The sequence below is a fragment of the Corvus cornix genome, chromosome 2, assembly GCF_000738735.6.
Source record: "Corvus cornix cornix isolate S_Up_H32 chromosome 2, ASM73873v5, whole genome shotgun sequence".
Classification (NCBI taxonomy): Eukaryota; Metazoa; Chordata; class Aves; order Passeriformes; family Corvidae; genus Corvus; species Corvus cornix.
In genome coordinates, this window is record NC_046333.1 from 80,947,740 (window position 1) to 80,962,106 (window position 14,367).

A 14,367-nucleotide genomic window follows, 5' to 3' on the forward strand; every position below is an offset into this window, starting at 1 on the left:
GCAGCAAAATGTAAGAACTTAGTTACAATATTTTTACAGCATTTGTTCATTCAAGCTGTTAAGGATACCACGATGTGATTATATTTTGAACTGTTGCAAAAAAAAAACCCAAAACGTGTATTTACACATCACACATATTTTTGCAATGGTAATACAGTTGTCACAAAGAGTGATAGCAAACAAATAAAATATTATTGCATTAATTTCCCTGTAACAAATGTGTGATGACATATTTCTATACCATTCTGGAGGGGGGAGGGTCAACTTCCAAACACCCATGTTTTGGGATACTTGCTTTTTTATTTCAAACCATAAAAGAAAACCAGAATGGCCTGCATGGTTTACACTTCGCTGCTAATGTAATTCATTCAGATATTGTGTTCTATGCCTTTCCACATAGCTGGGAAAACAAAACTCAAGTGTTTGAAAATTTTCTTGTAACGATGTGAATCAGCACTGCAATTTCAAACAGAAAGGAAATGAGATCTGAAGCAAAGGCAAGGTGGGCACTTACGGCCCCGAGTTATCAACACGGTCTCCAGCACAAATCCAAAGCACGGCCCCTACCAGCTATTGTGACGCAAACTAACTCTTCCCCAGCCAAAACCAGCACAGCTCTCTTTAGGCCACTTCACCCATACGCGGTTTGGCAGAGCACAACAAAGCGCAAGCCGCCAACTGCCAATTAGTCACTAATTACAAATATTGTTTGAAGTGCACACGCAGACCATTCAAAATCACGTTGTTAACTGCCCGCGCCGTTTCTCCTCGGCAAATGAAACAAACAGGGCGGGTCACGCTACAAGAGCTGCCTCCGCTGCCCTCACGCCACACGAGAAGCCGCCTGTTGCGGGCGCCACGTCCCCGCCCGCCCGGCCAGGGCAGGGCCCGGCGCCCGGCGCGGCACCGCCCCCGCGGCGGCCACGTTAACAGGGCGGGAGCCGGGCCGTGCTCGCCGTGCTGTGCCGGGGTGCGGGCGCCTGGTGCGGGCGCGGGGCCGTTGGCACAGTAAAAATGTCTTCGCCTCCTAAAGAGAAAGCAGAGACGCGGGCCGGACACCCTCCTGCTGGTACGGCCGCCGGTTCCCGTCTCTCCGCTCTTTCTCTTGCCACGCAGGGGGACGGGACGGGGGGGCCGGGGCGGCTGCGGGCCGGCGGGGCCGGGCGCCGGTTCCCCGCCAAGTTCCCTCCTGTGCGCGCCGGGGCTGAGGAGGGCGAGGGCGGCCTCGGGCGGGTCCCGCCGCCGGGGGTGTGAGCCCCGGGAGGTTCGAGGCCCCGGGGATGCGAGCCCCGGTGGGTTTCCTCGCTCTCCGCTGCTCGGGCGCAGTGCGGCGCTCTGGCCGCGGGAGGTGCGCTGGGATCCCCTCCTGAGCCCTGGGCGGCCCCGGCCCTCCTTGCCCTCTGGCAGCCTTTCCCGGTGACGGGCGACGCTCCCTGCCCTGCCTCTCCCCGAGGAGCTCTCTGGATGCGGCCAAACCCTCATCGGGTGTGGGCAGCTTTGCGTTTCCAGGCTCCGACCCGGCAGGCAGACAGCGTTGTCTTCCCGAGCATCCCGCCCTCGAAAGGCGGCGGAGGCTTCCGGAACCCCCGCCTGGGGCTGGTGGTGGTGGGAAGGGGAGCGGAGCGGTCTCGGCCCCACGCAGCCTGCGGGGCTGTTCCAGCAGAGTGTATGCTGAGTGTGAACAGATACTGCAAACCAGGAGTGCTCTGTGCATCCATTTTGCCTGCGGGCGTCATGGTGTGAGTGCCAGAGCAGGCTGCGTGCCCCTGGCAGCGATTCTGGCAGGGTAGGAAACAGGTAAAGCTGCTTGAGAAGTGCCCAGCAAAGGACCTCCTTCGCTTTCCATCCCGCTGCTGTATGCGAGTGGGCGGTCAGGGTAGGAGTTGGGTGTCACCTCCAGTGGGACACTGGCCTGCCACTGTCTATAGGTGGCAGCTCTTCTCTGCACACAGGTGGGGTTCAGTTCGTGGCAGTATCGAAGTTGTTTTCCTTCATGTACTGTTAGTTTTGCTTCTTACAGTTTTCTTAAAGAAAGGGAACTTTGGTCCCTGCATCAGCAGCTTTACATATGTCGTCTAATGTTTCCCTGTGGAGTTGTTGGTGAGCTTTTTTTTTTTTTTTTGGCGTTTCAGTAAAAAATGCTGAAATTCTCAATTCCCAAGGTGGCTAGTTTTATTTTCAGCTGTTGAATCCTAATTGAGTTCTGTGCTCTTTAAAATGAGGACCTGAAATCCCTCTAAATAGAAGTGAAAAGTATTGGCTTTGCTTTGCATGGCAGATACAGTTCAGCAGTGCAGGTAAATCAGTCCCTTGGCTGAGCAGTCATTCCAGTCCTGCAGCCTCCTCCTTCATAGCATTAGCTCTTATCTGACTTCCTGTTGAGCTGCTTCAGGGAACAAACCAAAGCATCATTTTCCAATGTTGACAGCTTTTGTTGCCCGCTTCTCAACCTGGCTTGTCTTCAGGTACACATCAGCTCCAGAGTGGAGGGATCATTAAGATTTTATATTGGTTTAGCTGTCTTCCAGCTACACAACTGATGAAACGAAGATGCTTTGTAACTGTTTTTTCTGATGTTGCTCCATGTTTGAGAGTTTTGCTTCAAAACCCGTCTTTTGAAACTGGTGGGATTTTAAGACCTGAAGTGAGCCTCCCTAGGCCACATGAGAAACTAGCAATGCACAGTGTAAAAGCACAAGTGGATTACAGTACAGGTTTCCTTTGCAGTCAGAATATTTCAGTTTGGATTTTTTTCTTTGTAAAACATACGAACTGAAGAACACCTTCAACTATGTGCCATTTAAAATCATTGGCATCCCTGTCTTGGTTTCTTTTTTTTTTTATTTTTTGTGAGCATGCACACAAAATTGAGCTTTGGAAGGAAGGTGATCACTGAGTCTGTCTTTGAGGCCAGGAGAAACTAATGCTTTACTGTATCTTCAGGTCGCTTTGGGAAGAAGATTTTTCTGAGCTGTTTGGCCCTTTGGTCTTTTAATGCTTGGAAAATCCACAAGAAATGTTTTGACTAGCAAGAGTGTATATTTACTCTAGTGGTTGAAGATAGGTTTTAATCTTCTATCTCAAGCTGGTTTAGATCCCTGAATATTAGAATAATGCAATAGGTCAGTCTGCAAACAAGTTTTAATAAAATGAAGTAAGAAATTCTTTAGAAAAATTAATACGGGGGAATTTTATTTATAAATAACAAGGCAAATTTCTATCAAAGAAAAGATGTGAATAGGGGATCTCTTCTAATAAATGGTTTAAAAGCTCAGGTTTTGCTGCATACAGCTCTATAAAGAGCACTACCTGCACTTACAGATGTGTCTTATCCTACTGAGTATGTTGGACATGTAAAAGTTAGGAAGGATTTGAGTCATCAAATTAAAAGCAAAATGATGAATCTGTTGTTTTTCAAGTGCACTGTTGGCCCTTGCTTACTGACTGCACTGCATTCCTCTCTGCATTGACCTTTCACATAGGGGGAAAAGGCGCTTGAAAGACAAAGGGTAATGAAATGGAAAGAAACCTCAAGACCTCAGGGAAGGAAGTGACTTTGACCTCCCTTCTGAAATTTAAGAGGGCCCTTACTTAATCTTTATTAAATCTATCACTGCCTATCAGTGAGATCAAGTGTGCCCATAATACATTGCTGAGTAGGTTTGTACAGTCCCTATGAAGAGATCTGTGTAATTATGCTTTAGCTGTTCATCTAGTACATACTGTGGAGGGATAAAGGAAGGTGATTGTGTTAATAGTGTATTTATGAAGTTTTATGATAGGTTTGTGAAAATAGTTATGTGCTTTTTTTCTACTTTAAAAAAAATAGCTCTGAGCCAAGATTTCTGTGAAATGATGGCATATAGTAGTTCCTGTTCTTACTTTGCTGAACACTAATGTATGCTCCCTTAATCTTGTATAAAAGCATATTTTGTGTTTCCCTTTTCATACATCTTATCATTGTAATGGAATCTGTTATTACACAGTACATAAGGAATAAATTTTTGTGTTAATATTGAATACTATAGTCAAGAAAAAGGAAAACTGATAAGACTCTTGGTTGTACTCTGGATTTCTAAAAGTTCCTGTCTGGTTGCTGTGACGGGCAGGTGATTTGGGTTGAGCTGGAAGGTTTCCCTGGGAAGGACTGCACTCTGAACCAACTGGGGCCCAGGGTGTCCCTGACCTGTGGTGCTTCTCCAGGCACTTGGTACTTGCTCCAGCTCAGTGGGGTTTATTTCAGAATTCAGTCTCAGAAACAGTGAGGAGTCTAGCAGTGGGGGCAGGGAGGAAAAAGTAGAATGCTTCCCCACTCCAGATCAGCTTGAGTGGCAATTGATTAACACAGTTGTTTAATATTTCCAGAAGGAGTAGTCATACCCTTCTGAGGAACACGGGCTGGCATTCACGGGACTGACAAGGTAGTCCTGTCTGCCTCTTGAGGGGGGAGAGCATGACAGATGATAATTAAAATCCAAAACTTATATTCAGCAGTGAGGCAGATAGACCTGTTGGTCTTCTCAGTGTGCTGGCAAATGATCCCTTCTTTATTTCACGCTTTAGTCACCACTCCAGGGAGCCATTCCCTGTCCTCTCCTTCCTTAGCACCTGAGCTCTCTACTTGCTCTTCAGCACAGGAGCTGCTTTCTTCCTAATCCCAGCACAGTGTGGTTGACACCATCCACTTCTGGATACTGCTTTCTGACAGTGTTCTGGAAGGTGGTTTATCAGTTATTTAAATCCTTTGTTTTCAGGATAAGGAAATCTGATCTCTTTTAAGGATGACTTCTTAGTGACAGAATCACCATGGTAAGCATCTGTCGAATTATGTAGTAAATGCTAGGCAAGTAGGAAATAGATGAATACTCGTAACTCCCAAGAAAATCTCACAAATGTTGAGTGGGTTTTTCATTACCTTGGTGGATGTAATCATTTCTTCTCTTGTCACACCCTGAGGTAGTGTAGCTTAGCTGATACCTTTTGAAAAGGAAGGTGAATTATGCTGCAAGGGTATTTATCATCTTAAGCTAAATCTCTTGAAACTGGATTGGGTACAAGCATGCTGTGTCATGGGTGGCAGATATGTACATCAGCTATATGTAGAGTGCTATCTAATTATTTCACTTCTGGTCTCACAAATACACATGATATTGCAGCTGTTTGATGGATTCTTCTGCACAGTAACCTTGGATTGCTAAATATAATTAAATTATGCACCAAAGTTCTTTAAGCTGTCTATACTATGCCTGCTGGTATTAGTTCAAAAAATCAGATTTAAAATTCTAAGTTGCTGCATTAGTCACGATTATGCCTTTTTAGTTGTCTGGTTATTTGCTTTTTAATCCCTGTTAATTCTGCATACAGGCAAATCTGAATGTGTTAGCTGTGTATCTTTTCCAGTGACAGATAAAGAGAAAAGGAGTGGCTGGTGGCCTGATGATATGAGAGGGGAGACATTTTAGATCTAAAATAGCACTAAGTCTTCCGGTATTGTTTTCTCTAGTATTCTGTTAGATGTTGAAGGACATGGAAGTGTGTGTATTGTTCGGAGCTGCTGTTTGTAACCCTGGCAGATGTTGCTGTGGAGACAGCATCTTCCACAAAAAGTAATTTGAAATAAATAAGTAAAAAGTTCTGATTGTGCAATGATGTTAAATTTAGAAATTAGTAAAATAAATTAATAATTTATAAATACATGTAAATAAAGCATAGCAGTACTTTGATTAACTGAGATGTTAAAACAAGACTGCACGTGACAGAACTCAGTGTTTGCTTTTGCAAACAAACTTAAATTTCTAAAGAGCTTGAATCAAAAAAGAATTACTTGGAATTTTAATTTTTGCTTCATTTTAGACAACAAAGAAATGTAGTTTTTTAACCTTTCTTTCCTTGTCCCATGTGAAATATTTCTCGCCAATTAAAGTTTTACGTTGCACAGAGAACACATAATGGTTAGTGATTTGGGTTTGGGGTTTTTTTTAATGCATGATAAGATTACACAGTTTTGTAGGCTTTAAAAGATATTTGACTTTGCCTGTTGATTGCCTGTCTTTAGTTAATGACCTTTATTGAACTAGAAGTTTATCATTCAAATATCACTCAGAACTTAAAATTGTTTTTAAAAGACAGGGCCAAAGAGCTTTCACTTTCTTCTGGAGCAGGTCACTTTGTTTCCTGCTTTCCTCCACCCAGGCTGTAAAATTTATGCACAGCAGTGGCCTTTCCATTGCTGTCCTGGTTAAGAATTGGGAATTAGAGCTGTGTCTAGGCTTCTGGGATTAGCACTGAACTGCTGCGAGGTGCCCTGCTCCCTCTGTGGCAGGACACAGGAGGGCTCTCAGAAGTACAGCCTCTGTCGGTGCCAGCAAGCGCTTCAGCTTCTCCTGCGCGCTGCTCTGGCGTCCTGCTCGCTCCAGCTGTGGCATCTCAGCACGGGCTTACTGTGTCAAGGCACTGTGAAACACAAACCAGTGTCTCTGTAAGTGGTTTTATTGACTTCTGACCACTATAGTGGTTTTCTGATGTGGTTGCTGATGGCAGTGTAACCCATCCAATTAAGCTAACGAGATGCATCGTCTTATCCTGTGCTGTCCTGTAAGCGTGTGTAGCACTTGTTGAAGAAAAAGAAAAGTACACTGTTGAACCAGAAAGCAGATCAAGAGCAGCCTGCCTGTTGCTCTGCTTAGTAGCTGCAGTGCTAAGCTTGGCTTGCTTCCTGTTTTATATTGCCCTTTGGAGTGGATAAGTGATGTACATAAGTGGATTTGCTTTCACTTCTTGTTTTGTGTTTCAAAGGGCTGGTTTCATGTTTGCATCATTTCTAAAACTTAAATGATGCAAGGATTTGAAATGTGGTAAATGCTCATATGTTTTGCAAAACAAAAAGCTCTGTTCTAAATGCAAGTTAACAGTCCTCCTAAATTTTGCTTTTATTACACTGTTCGTGAAGTACTTATTTGTATAAATGCTATTGTTACAGATGTAGCTTTTAACATGAAACGGCAAGTTAGTTTCTTTGGTTTGTGGCCTTTCGTGTAGTGTTACGCAAGTCATTGCCTCAGTTTCTTCTGACTGCTGCAAGTTAGTATGGGATAGAGGGAGAATTAAAACAGAATTGAGTTTTCTAAAATGTCACTGGAAGCAGGTGATAAAACGAGCTGCAGCTTCTCAGGTTAAGCAAAGATGGCATCACGTGAAAGAGAATGGCAGATGTGGTCCTGAAGTAGCATGTACTTAGGCTTGCGACTTTTTAACACTTTGGGCCCCCTTTTCAAACTGTGATTACTAGTAAACTACTATGCAGAGTATCAGGAGGGAAGCAGGGTGGGTCATCCACATTCTTCACTTAACACTTACTTGACTGAGGTTTGTTGTTTACTGTTTAATTTTCGTTTCAGTGAAAGCTGGTGGGATGCGGATTGTGCAGAAACACCCACACAATTCTGATGCCAAAGAAGAAAAAGATAAGGATGACCAAGACTGGGAAACCAGCAGGTGAGCAGTTTGATTTGGTGCATGTGCTGCAGTGAATTTCCATGACCTTGAACCTTATCACCAGTTTGTTTTCCTTGTGACTAGCAGACCAAAGATACAGTGCTTTTTGTATCTTAAAGCAGTAGCAAGTTAGACAGTCCTTCAAGAGAATTGGGGAATTTGGGAATTTTCGTAGTGCTGAGCCTCCTTTAAGTGATCCTGCCGGGCAAGAGAAGGCTAGAGAAAAAAGTACAATAAAAGTAAAACCTCAGCTTTGCTAAAATGTCTGAATTCAGAGTGTGCAGAAGCATGGAGGCTAGGCATATTTGGACACAAGTATTAGGCTGGCAGTCTGTATATGAGGTGGTCTTTCTGTGTGCAGGGTGATTCCTTTTACTCTTTGGCCCCTAATCCTGTGTCTGTCAGGTATTTGACTACATGGTGGTTTTGAAAAGACAAGAAAAAATAGATGGTACTAATATTATATCTTTTATTTTAGATAGGAATCTTACCAGTTTTGGTGGTGGAGGATATTAAGACTGCAGTTACTTAGCAGTTTTAACTAGATTTTTTGGAGTACCGCTGTTTAGAAATGAAAGCAGGGAGGTTTGATGGACTGTAGCTGTTTTTCTGTTCATAGGAAAGCCACCTGGTTTTGTGCTGCTTTCCTCAGCTAGCTGTTTTTCTTTCCAGCCAAGACTATATTTACCTGTAATGTTTATCTACTAACTTAGGGCTTGGGTTTGTCTTTGCTATTTGCTCAAGTTAAAAAAAACAAACCAGAGAGCCATTCCTGTGCTTTGGTAAGTAGACTGAGATTATATTTATTTTACATGTAAAACAATGGTAATAAATAAGCATTGTGAAAATGTCCAGAAATAAACCCAAATGTGTTTATTTACTTGAATAGGAAACACCTTTATGAGAAGGGAAAAGTAATTTTAATTAATATATTCAAATACAAGGCAGGACAATTAAAGTTTGTCCTTTCTTTATCAACCAAATTGGTCATCTTGTTGTTCTGCACTGTGGCACATAAGTTGAAAGAGTCTGTATTGCAGCCAAGTTTTGTCTAAAGTAAGAAATTGTATCTTGGGGTCAATTTAAACTTTGTTGGGATACATCCTTTTATTTGAGGTGTGTTGACCTTGGCTGGACAGCAGGTGTCCACCGAGCTGCTCTATTACTCCTCTACTCAGCAGGATGAGGAGGGAGAAAGTAAGATGAAAAAGCCACATGTGTCAAGGTAAGGACAGTTTAATAAAGCAAAGGCCATGCATGGAAGCAGTGGAAAATAAAATATGTATTCACTATGTCCCATCAGCAGATGATGTCCATCACTTCCTGGGAAGCAAGGCATGTAGTGATTGCTCTGGAAGACAAACAGCATAGTAATGAGTTCTCCCTGCCTCCTCCTCCTTTCTCCTAGCTTTTACTGCTGAGCAGATGGTGTGGAATATCCCCTTGGTCAGTTGGGGTCAGCTGTCCTGGCTGTGTCCCCTCCCAAGATCTTGTCTACCCACTGCCTGCAGGTGAGGATAAAGTTGGAGAAGCAGCTTAGGTTCTGTGGAAGTGCTGCTCAGCAGGAGCCAAAACTGGTGTGTTTTAAGCACCTTTCTGGCTACCAGTGCAAAGCACAGCACTGAGGGCTGCTGTGGGGAGGATTTACCACTTCAAACAGACCCAGCACAGTGTTATATACCTGCTTATCCTTATCTTTCCTGGTCATGCCAGCCTCATAGTGAGGAGCCTCATTAGGATCCAAATGACAAGACTTCTTGTGCCTGTTCACATCTAAGCCTCTGTTACAACACAGCACCTGCTTTATTCCTTTCTTCAAACAAGGTTATGTTTTCCCTCTTTCACTCAAATAGTGCAGGGGAAAGTTAAAATTTAACCTTGATATTTGTGGCTGTGTCTGCTGTAGCAGGTGCTGTGGCACAGTACAAGCACATCTGTAGGGGTAAACGGTGGGTGCTGAGGACTTCATGTTTACACTGTGTGTGTTTTGGAGATTAATTAGTTTGGTCATCTGGACTGAAGGACCGATCCTAGCTGGCATGTGTTAGGTGTCTCTCTGAACTGTGTGTGCCAGTTTAACATCATCTGGAGGGAATCTAGGTGAGGTGCCCTGAGACCAGTTCCCAGTGTGAAACAAAGCCTAGGCAGCTAGGCTAGAATGATAGGGAGAAAGGTGCACTCTTGATCTGTAGATGCTAACAGAAAACCCCTGTATGTTAATACTATGAGCAAAGTTGATGGGTTTAAGACAGATGAGAAAGTTTAATGACTTCTAGAGCTACCTTATTAACTAGTGAAAAGTTAGCTGTTGCACCTCAAAATCCATTCCTTCGTCCACTTGATCAGTTGACTGTCAAAATACGCAGTTTGAGTGTGCCCTTTGCTTTGGTTTTCACGTAGAGGATACATTGTTGGTTTGTATTAGGCACTTGTACATACAGTTATTCTGAGTCTGTGTATTTATACTGAAAGCATTGAGCTGAACTATTTTATTTCTTTGATCTAATCCTCTTGAGAAAGAAAGCAGCAGGAGGGACATAAGGAGCATAGTTAGGTGGGAATTAATATGAATTATAACATAAAACCTAGGTTTGTTTACAAGTCAAGAGAAGTTGTTTTCCTGGTAGAACTGAGACCCTTTTGTGTATGTAAGGGAAAGGGTTTAATGTGTCTTTTGTAGGCTCCTGTGCGAATACTTGCACAGCTCTGGTGGCAGTACAAGCTGTAGATGTCAGCAAGAAGGTATTTAGCAGTAGACAGAATAAGCTAGTCAAAATTAAATTAGGTTTGCAGTGTGTCAGCTGCTTTTGTGCTGGAAGGTGCAGTCCCCCAGAGTTTGTGTCTGCTCCAGATGATTCATCGTTCTCTTTGAAAATCCTTGGATTTCTGGTGTGTGTGAGGGGTGGTTTATCAGAAGATGGGTTTGTCGGGAGGGGAGAAGTGAGCATTCTGTTCTGCTTTCTCCAGCACCAAAATATATATATACTTTTGGGGCTTAGTTAGCTGGTATTTTATGTCCCTTTGTTAAGCAGATGTGGAAACATCTGTGTTTTTAACTTGTCATGGTTTTAGCCTTTGCCATTTTAAGGTGGTATTGTTGATATGATGCAATCTCTACTCCCCATTGCATTCGAAGTCAAAAGAAGCAAACAACCAGCCCTTCAGGAAATCTCTGTCAGCTGATACGGGCAGCTGCCAATGGTGAAAGAGAAAATAATAAAACAGAGATGAGTAAATTTGTGTGTGAAGAGGGAGGCTAGGATGACTGAGTCATTATTTTAATCTCATTGTAAACTTAGTTGAAGACAGATTAGTGGAACTGGCAGTAAATGGAAGCAGAAGAATTCAATCTCTCCCAGAGTTCTCATGGCCTCCCCATGATGGCACAAATCTTAGCAGTTGCTCAGCAAGAAAGCTTTCGGCTTCGGTTCATGGAACTATTTGTGGCTTTGGAGACAGCTGGCATTGTTTTTGCAGTGTGCTTGCAGAAAGAGACTTGGATCAATGTTTCCAGTCTTAGTGTAAACAAAGCTGACACAGGTAAACCCCTCTGATGTAGCTAACTGTGCTGTGATAAAGGTGACTTTAACATTCACCAGGTACATCTTCTTTGGTTTTTTTTGCCAGTTGTTTAGCAACTCGCAATCCAGTTACTGTAACTTACTCTGCAAAGTATTTTACTCAATTCTGTTTCCTAAAATAAAATTGTTATGACAACCTCCCATTTCATGAAATCATAGGGAGACTTGTCAGGATGGTGATTCATGTTCCTTTAAAACAATGTGTGGTAAGACTGTTCTACACAAATTTAAACTTTTCTTGCAGGGCAGGTCTCAGCCTTGAGTTGTAGCAGAAATAATTTTATATGTCTGGTATAAATACAGTTTTACTTAAAAAAGGAATATGGTATGATTATATGGTGGAGAAGACTCAATGAAAGAAGGGAGGAGTTTGGTTTAGGTGAACTAAAGATACATGTGGCATCCAAAGCCACTGGCACCCTGTGGTCAGGGTGTCAGTGTTAAACAATACTGTGATGTAGGATCCTCAGCCGATGTTTCAGGATGAGTCATTTTGATCATCCTGGTTAGAGCTAGGATGCTGGCTGGATGAACTTCTGTACTGATGAATTACTGATTTTTTTCTTAGGTTTTTGTAATTTCTTAACATTTGTGTTAGTTTGGGTTTTTTGGATATGGTTGCAGTTTTTATTGATTGACAGTCATACTGATTGCTGCTGGAAGGCTTTTTTTGTGGTGCTAGAAGAGGCTGAAACGTATAAATAGAAGTACAGTTATGAATCAAACCCATCATTTTTCAGGACTGTATGTTGTCATAGAAAGTATTTTGAATAAATAGGCTACTCATAGTCCTGGGCTTTATTAAAAGCCCATTAATGCCTGCTTAACTGAGATTTGCAGTATCATGTGCATTCCTATGCCAGCAGCTGACTCTAGGCATAATAAATACTCCTGAAAGACAGATAATTTGAATTGAGAGCTGCTTGTTCAGTTTTGCACAAGAGATTCATTAATTGTTACTCTGGGATCTCAAGAAGAAGAAACTATAATTATCTATAGGATCTGGATTTAAAAAAATATTTAAAGCAAATATCTGGCTTGTTTTTAACAAACAGGGTAAACTGGAAAGGCTTTTATGTCTTAAAGGCTCTTTCCTTCTCTTTTGTTGTATTTCTGAAACAAAGTGGGTAATTACCATTATTTAATTACTCAAGATAAAGGCACTAGTGTAGTTTCTCTCTATATATGTAGATGGTATGTGTTTTGTATCTTAAACCTACCTGGAGATTGTGAACCCAGCATTATGCCCGACTTTTACAATGTGGATATTTTCCTTCGTAATATCCATCAGGTGAAAGGAAAATAACCAAGAAGGTAATTTAGAATGTAGCAACTCAAAAGGAAAATCATGCTCATGAAGCATATGGGTGTTTTTATGTCAAAGGGTACTCTCAGTACTCACATGGTGAGAGAGGAGTTGTCAAAGGCCCCTGTTATCCCTCAGTGTCACTTGTTACATCTGAATATGCAAGTTAAGCTGAAGCTGGTTTTTTTGTTTCAGAAGTGCAGTGAAAATCTCAAAAACTTGGCTGTGGGTATATACTTTCGTTCAAGAGTAAATTTGTTTTTTCTGTCCCTCAATTTGCTCTGCTGCAAGTGACAAGAAATAAGTCACAGGCATTATTTCCATTTTTTTATTTGCCACTGAATGTTCTCCTAGCATTAAAATATTCTTAATTTTTGCCTTGTAATGACCCATGTTGACCAAACTTCTGAAGAATTTTAAAAACATAAAGTAGGTTATATAATTAAGCCATTAAAGAAGGTTTGTATGTCTGTTTATGTCCTGAATATGGAAGTGTCTGAAACCATTTCTGTTCCTTGTATTTTATTGTTCTGGTTGTTTCAGCTGGGGTAGAAAGTGTAGAGTCAAAGTTCTGACCCTTTAACTTGGGAATAACTGCTCTTCAGGACAGCTGAGAGCTGGGAAATGATGTGCAGTGTTCAGCTCACTTGCATGCTCATTCTTTAGGAGGTAGTTTCCATCATGTATGAAGATGTTCCAGTTCAGGTAGTTCTGATGCTGTCTGTTGTAGAGTCAGTGTGTTTGACAGAAGGAAATACTGAGAGTTCCATGTGTAAAAAAAAAAAAACAAACCAACAAACGAAAACCCAAAACCAAAAACAAACGTTGAACCTTGTTAAACACGGAAACCAAACCCATATAAATGTGAACAGGTAGCATTGAACTTCCATAAATACTTGGAGTGAATAACCCATTAGTGTTTCTCCCATGTGGTTCACCGACACAAAGCTGAAAAAGGCCTCGTTACCTATGTTCACGCATCTGTAAAACCGAAATACTGGCAATTTAAGCAGGCATTGACTCAGTGTGATGAATATTTAAGATTAAAAGAAAGAGACAGGACAGATAGACTGCTACATCTTCTGCTTAAGTTTCTGGAGAGGAAATGTGCAACTTTGGTGGGTGCAGGACTGACTGAGTCCCCGTTTGCTTCAAAGGTCCCTTGGGCTGTTGTGTCAGTGGAGGCAGCCCTGAAGGAGTGAACTGGTACTCTGTAAAAGCATCTGTCATCCTCCTCTTTGACAGAATTCAAATTTCTTCCACCATATTTCTGACCACCTCTTTTTCTCCCCTCTTTGTAGCCTCGTTCTGTTACCTCAGTGAGCTGATACGGTTTCACAGAAGAGGTTATGTTCACAGATTGTATTGTCATTTTACACTTGGTGATGTAAAAAGTGAAATTTGATTAAATGTATGGATAGGACTCAAAGGTTTTTATTCCTATCTTTGGCCTTTGAGCTCTTGTTACTCAGGTATGGGGCTTTGGAGGCAATTGGCCTTAAAAATTAAGCGTGTGGGGGAAATGCAATGGAAAAGCAACCTGGCTGTGAATAATGTACTTGCAATTTCTGAGGAAGGTGCAAATTGCAGGAAACGTGGGGTGTTATCCCATGGTCATACAAGAGTTTCCTGTGACTAACTTTTTCTTTACTTGGCTAAATACTCCAAAGGTTTAAAGAGAGTTCTGCTGGAAAAAGGCTGTCAAAGAATTGCAACTATCATTTTGTAATACTACTAAGCATAATACTGAACATAGTGCTGTAAGGGAAATAGCTTCCTACCTTCTCCAAAACATCTTTATTTCCAAAAGAGATTCTGTGCTTAGTGCTTGCTTTTTTTTTTTTATCACTTACCCCTTCTTATCTTTATTATTTTGGACTTAAATTCGCTTCACAGTGTATTGGTTTGGCACAGGCTGGTTTTTGGTAGCAGGGAGGCCACAGAGGTGGTTCCTGTGAGAACATCTTGGAAGTTTCCACGATGTCC

General features: G+C 42.1%; 1 protein-coding gene across 1 annotated transcript in view; it reads left to right on the plus strand.

The window, feature by feature from the left end:
• The first annotated feature begins 911 nt into the window (after positions 1-911).
• Positions 912-14,367, plus strand: part of LOC104685886 (death associated protein) — a 54,046-nt gene continuing 40,590 nt past the window's right edge. Inside the window, exons 1-2 of the mRNA XM_010393982.4 lie at positions 912-1,069; positions 7,398-7,494. Of these exons, the coding sequence (XP_010392284.1) occupies positions 1,015-1,069; positions 7,398-7,494 (152 nt within the window). The 5' untranslated portion in view covers positions 912-1,014. The remainder of the gene's footprint in view (positions 1,070-7,397; positions 7,495-14,367) is intronic.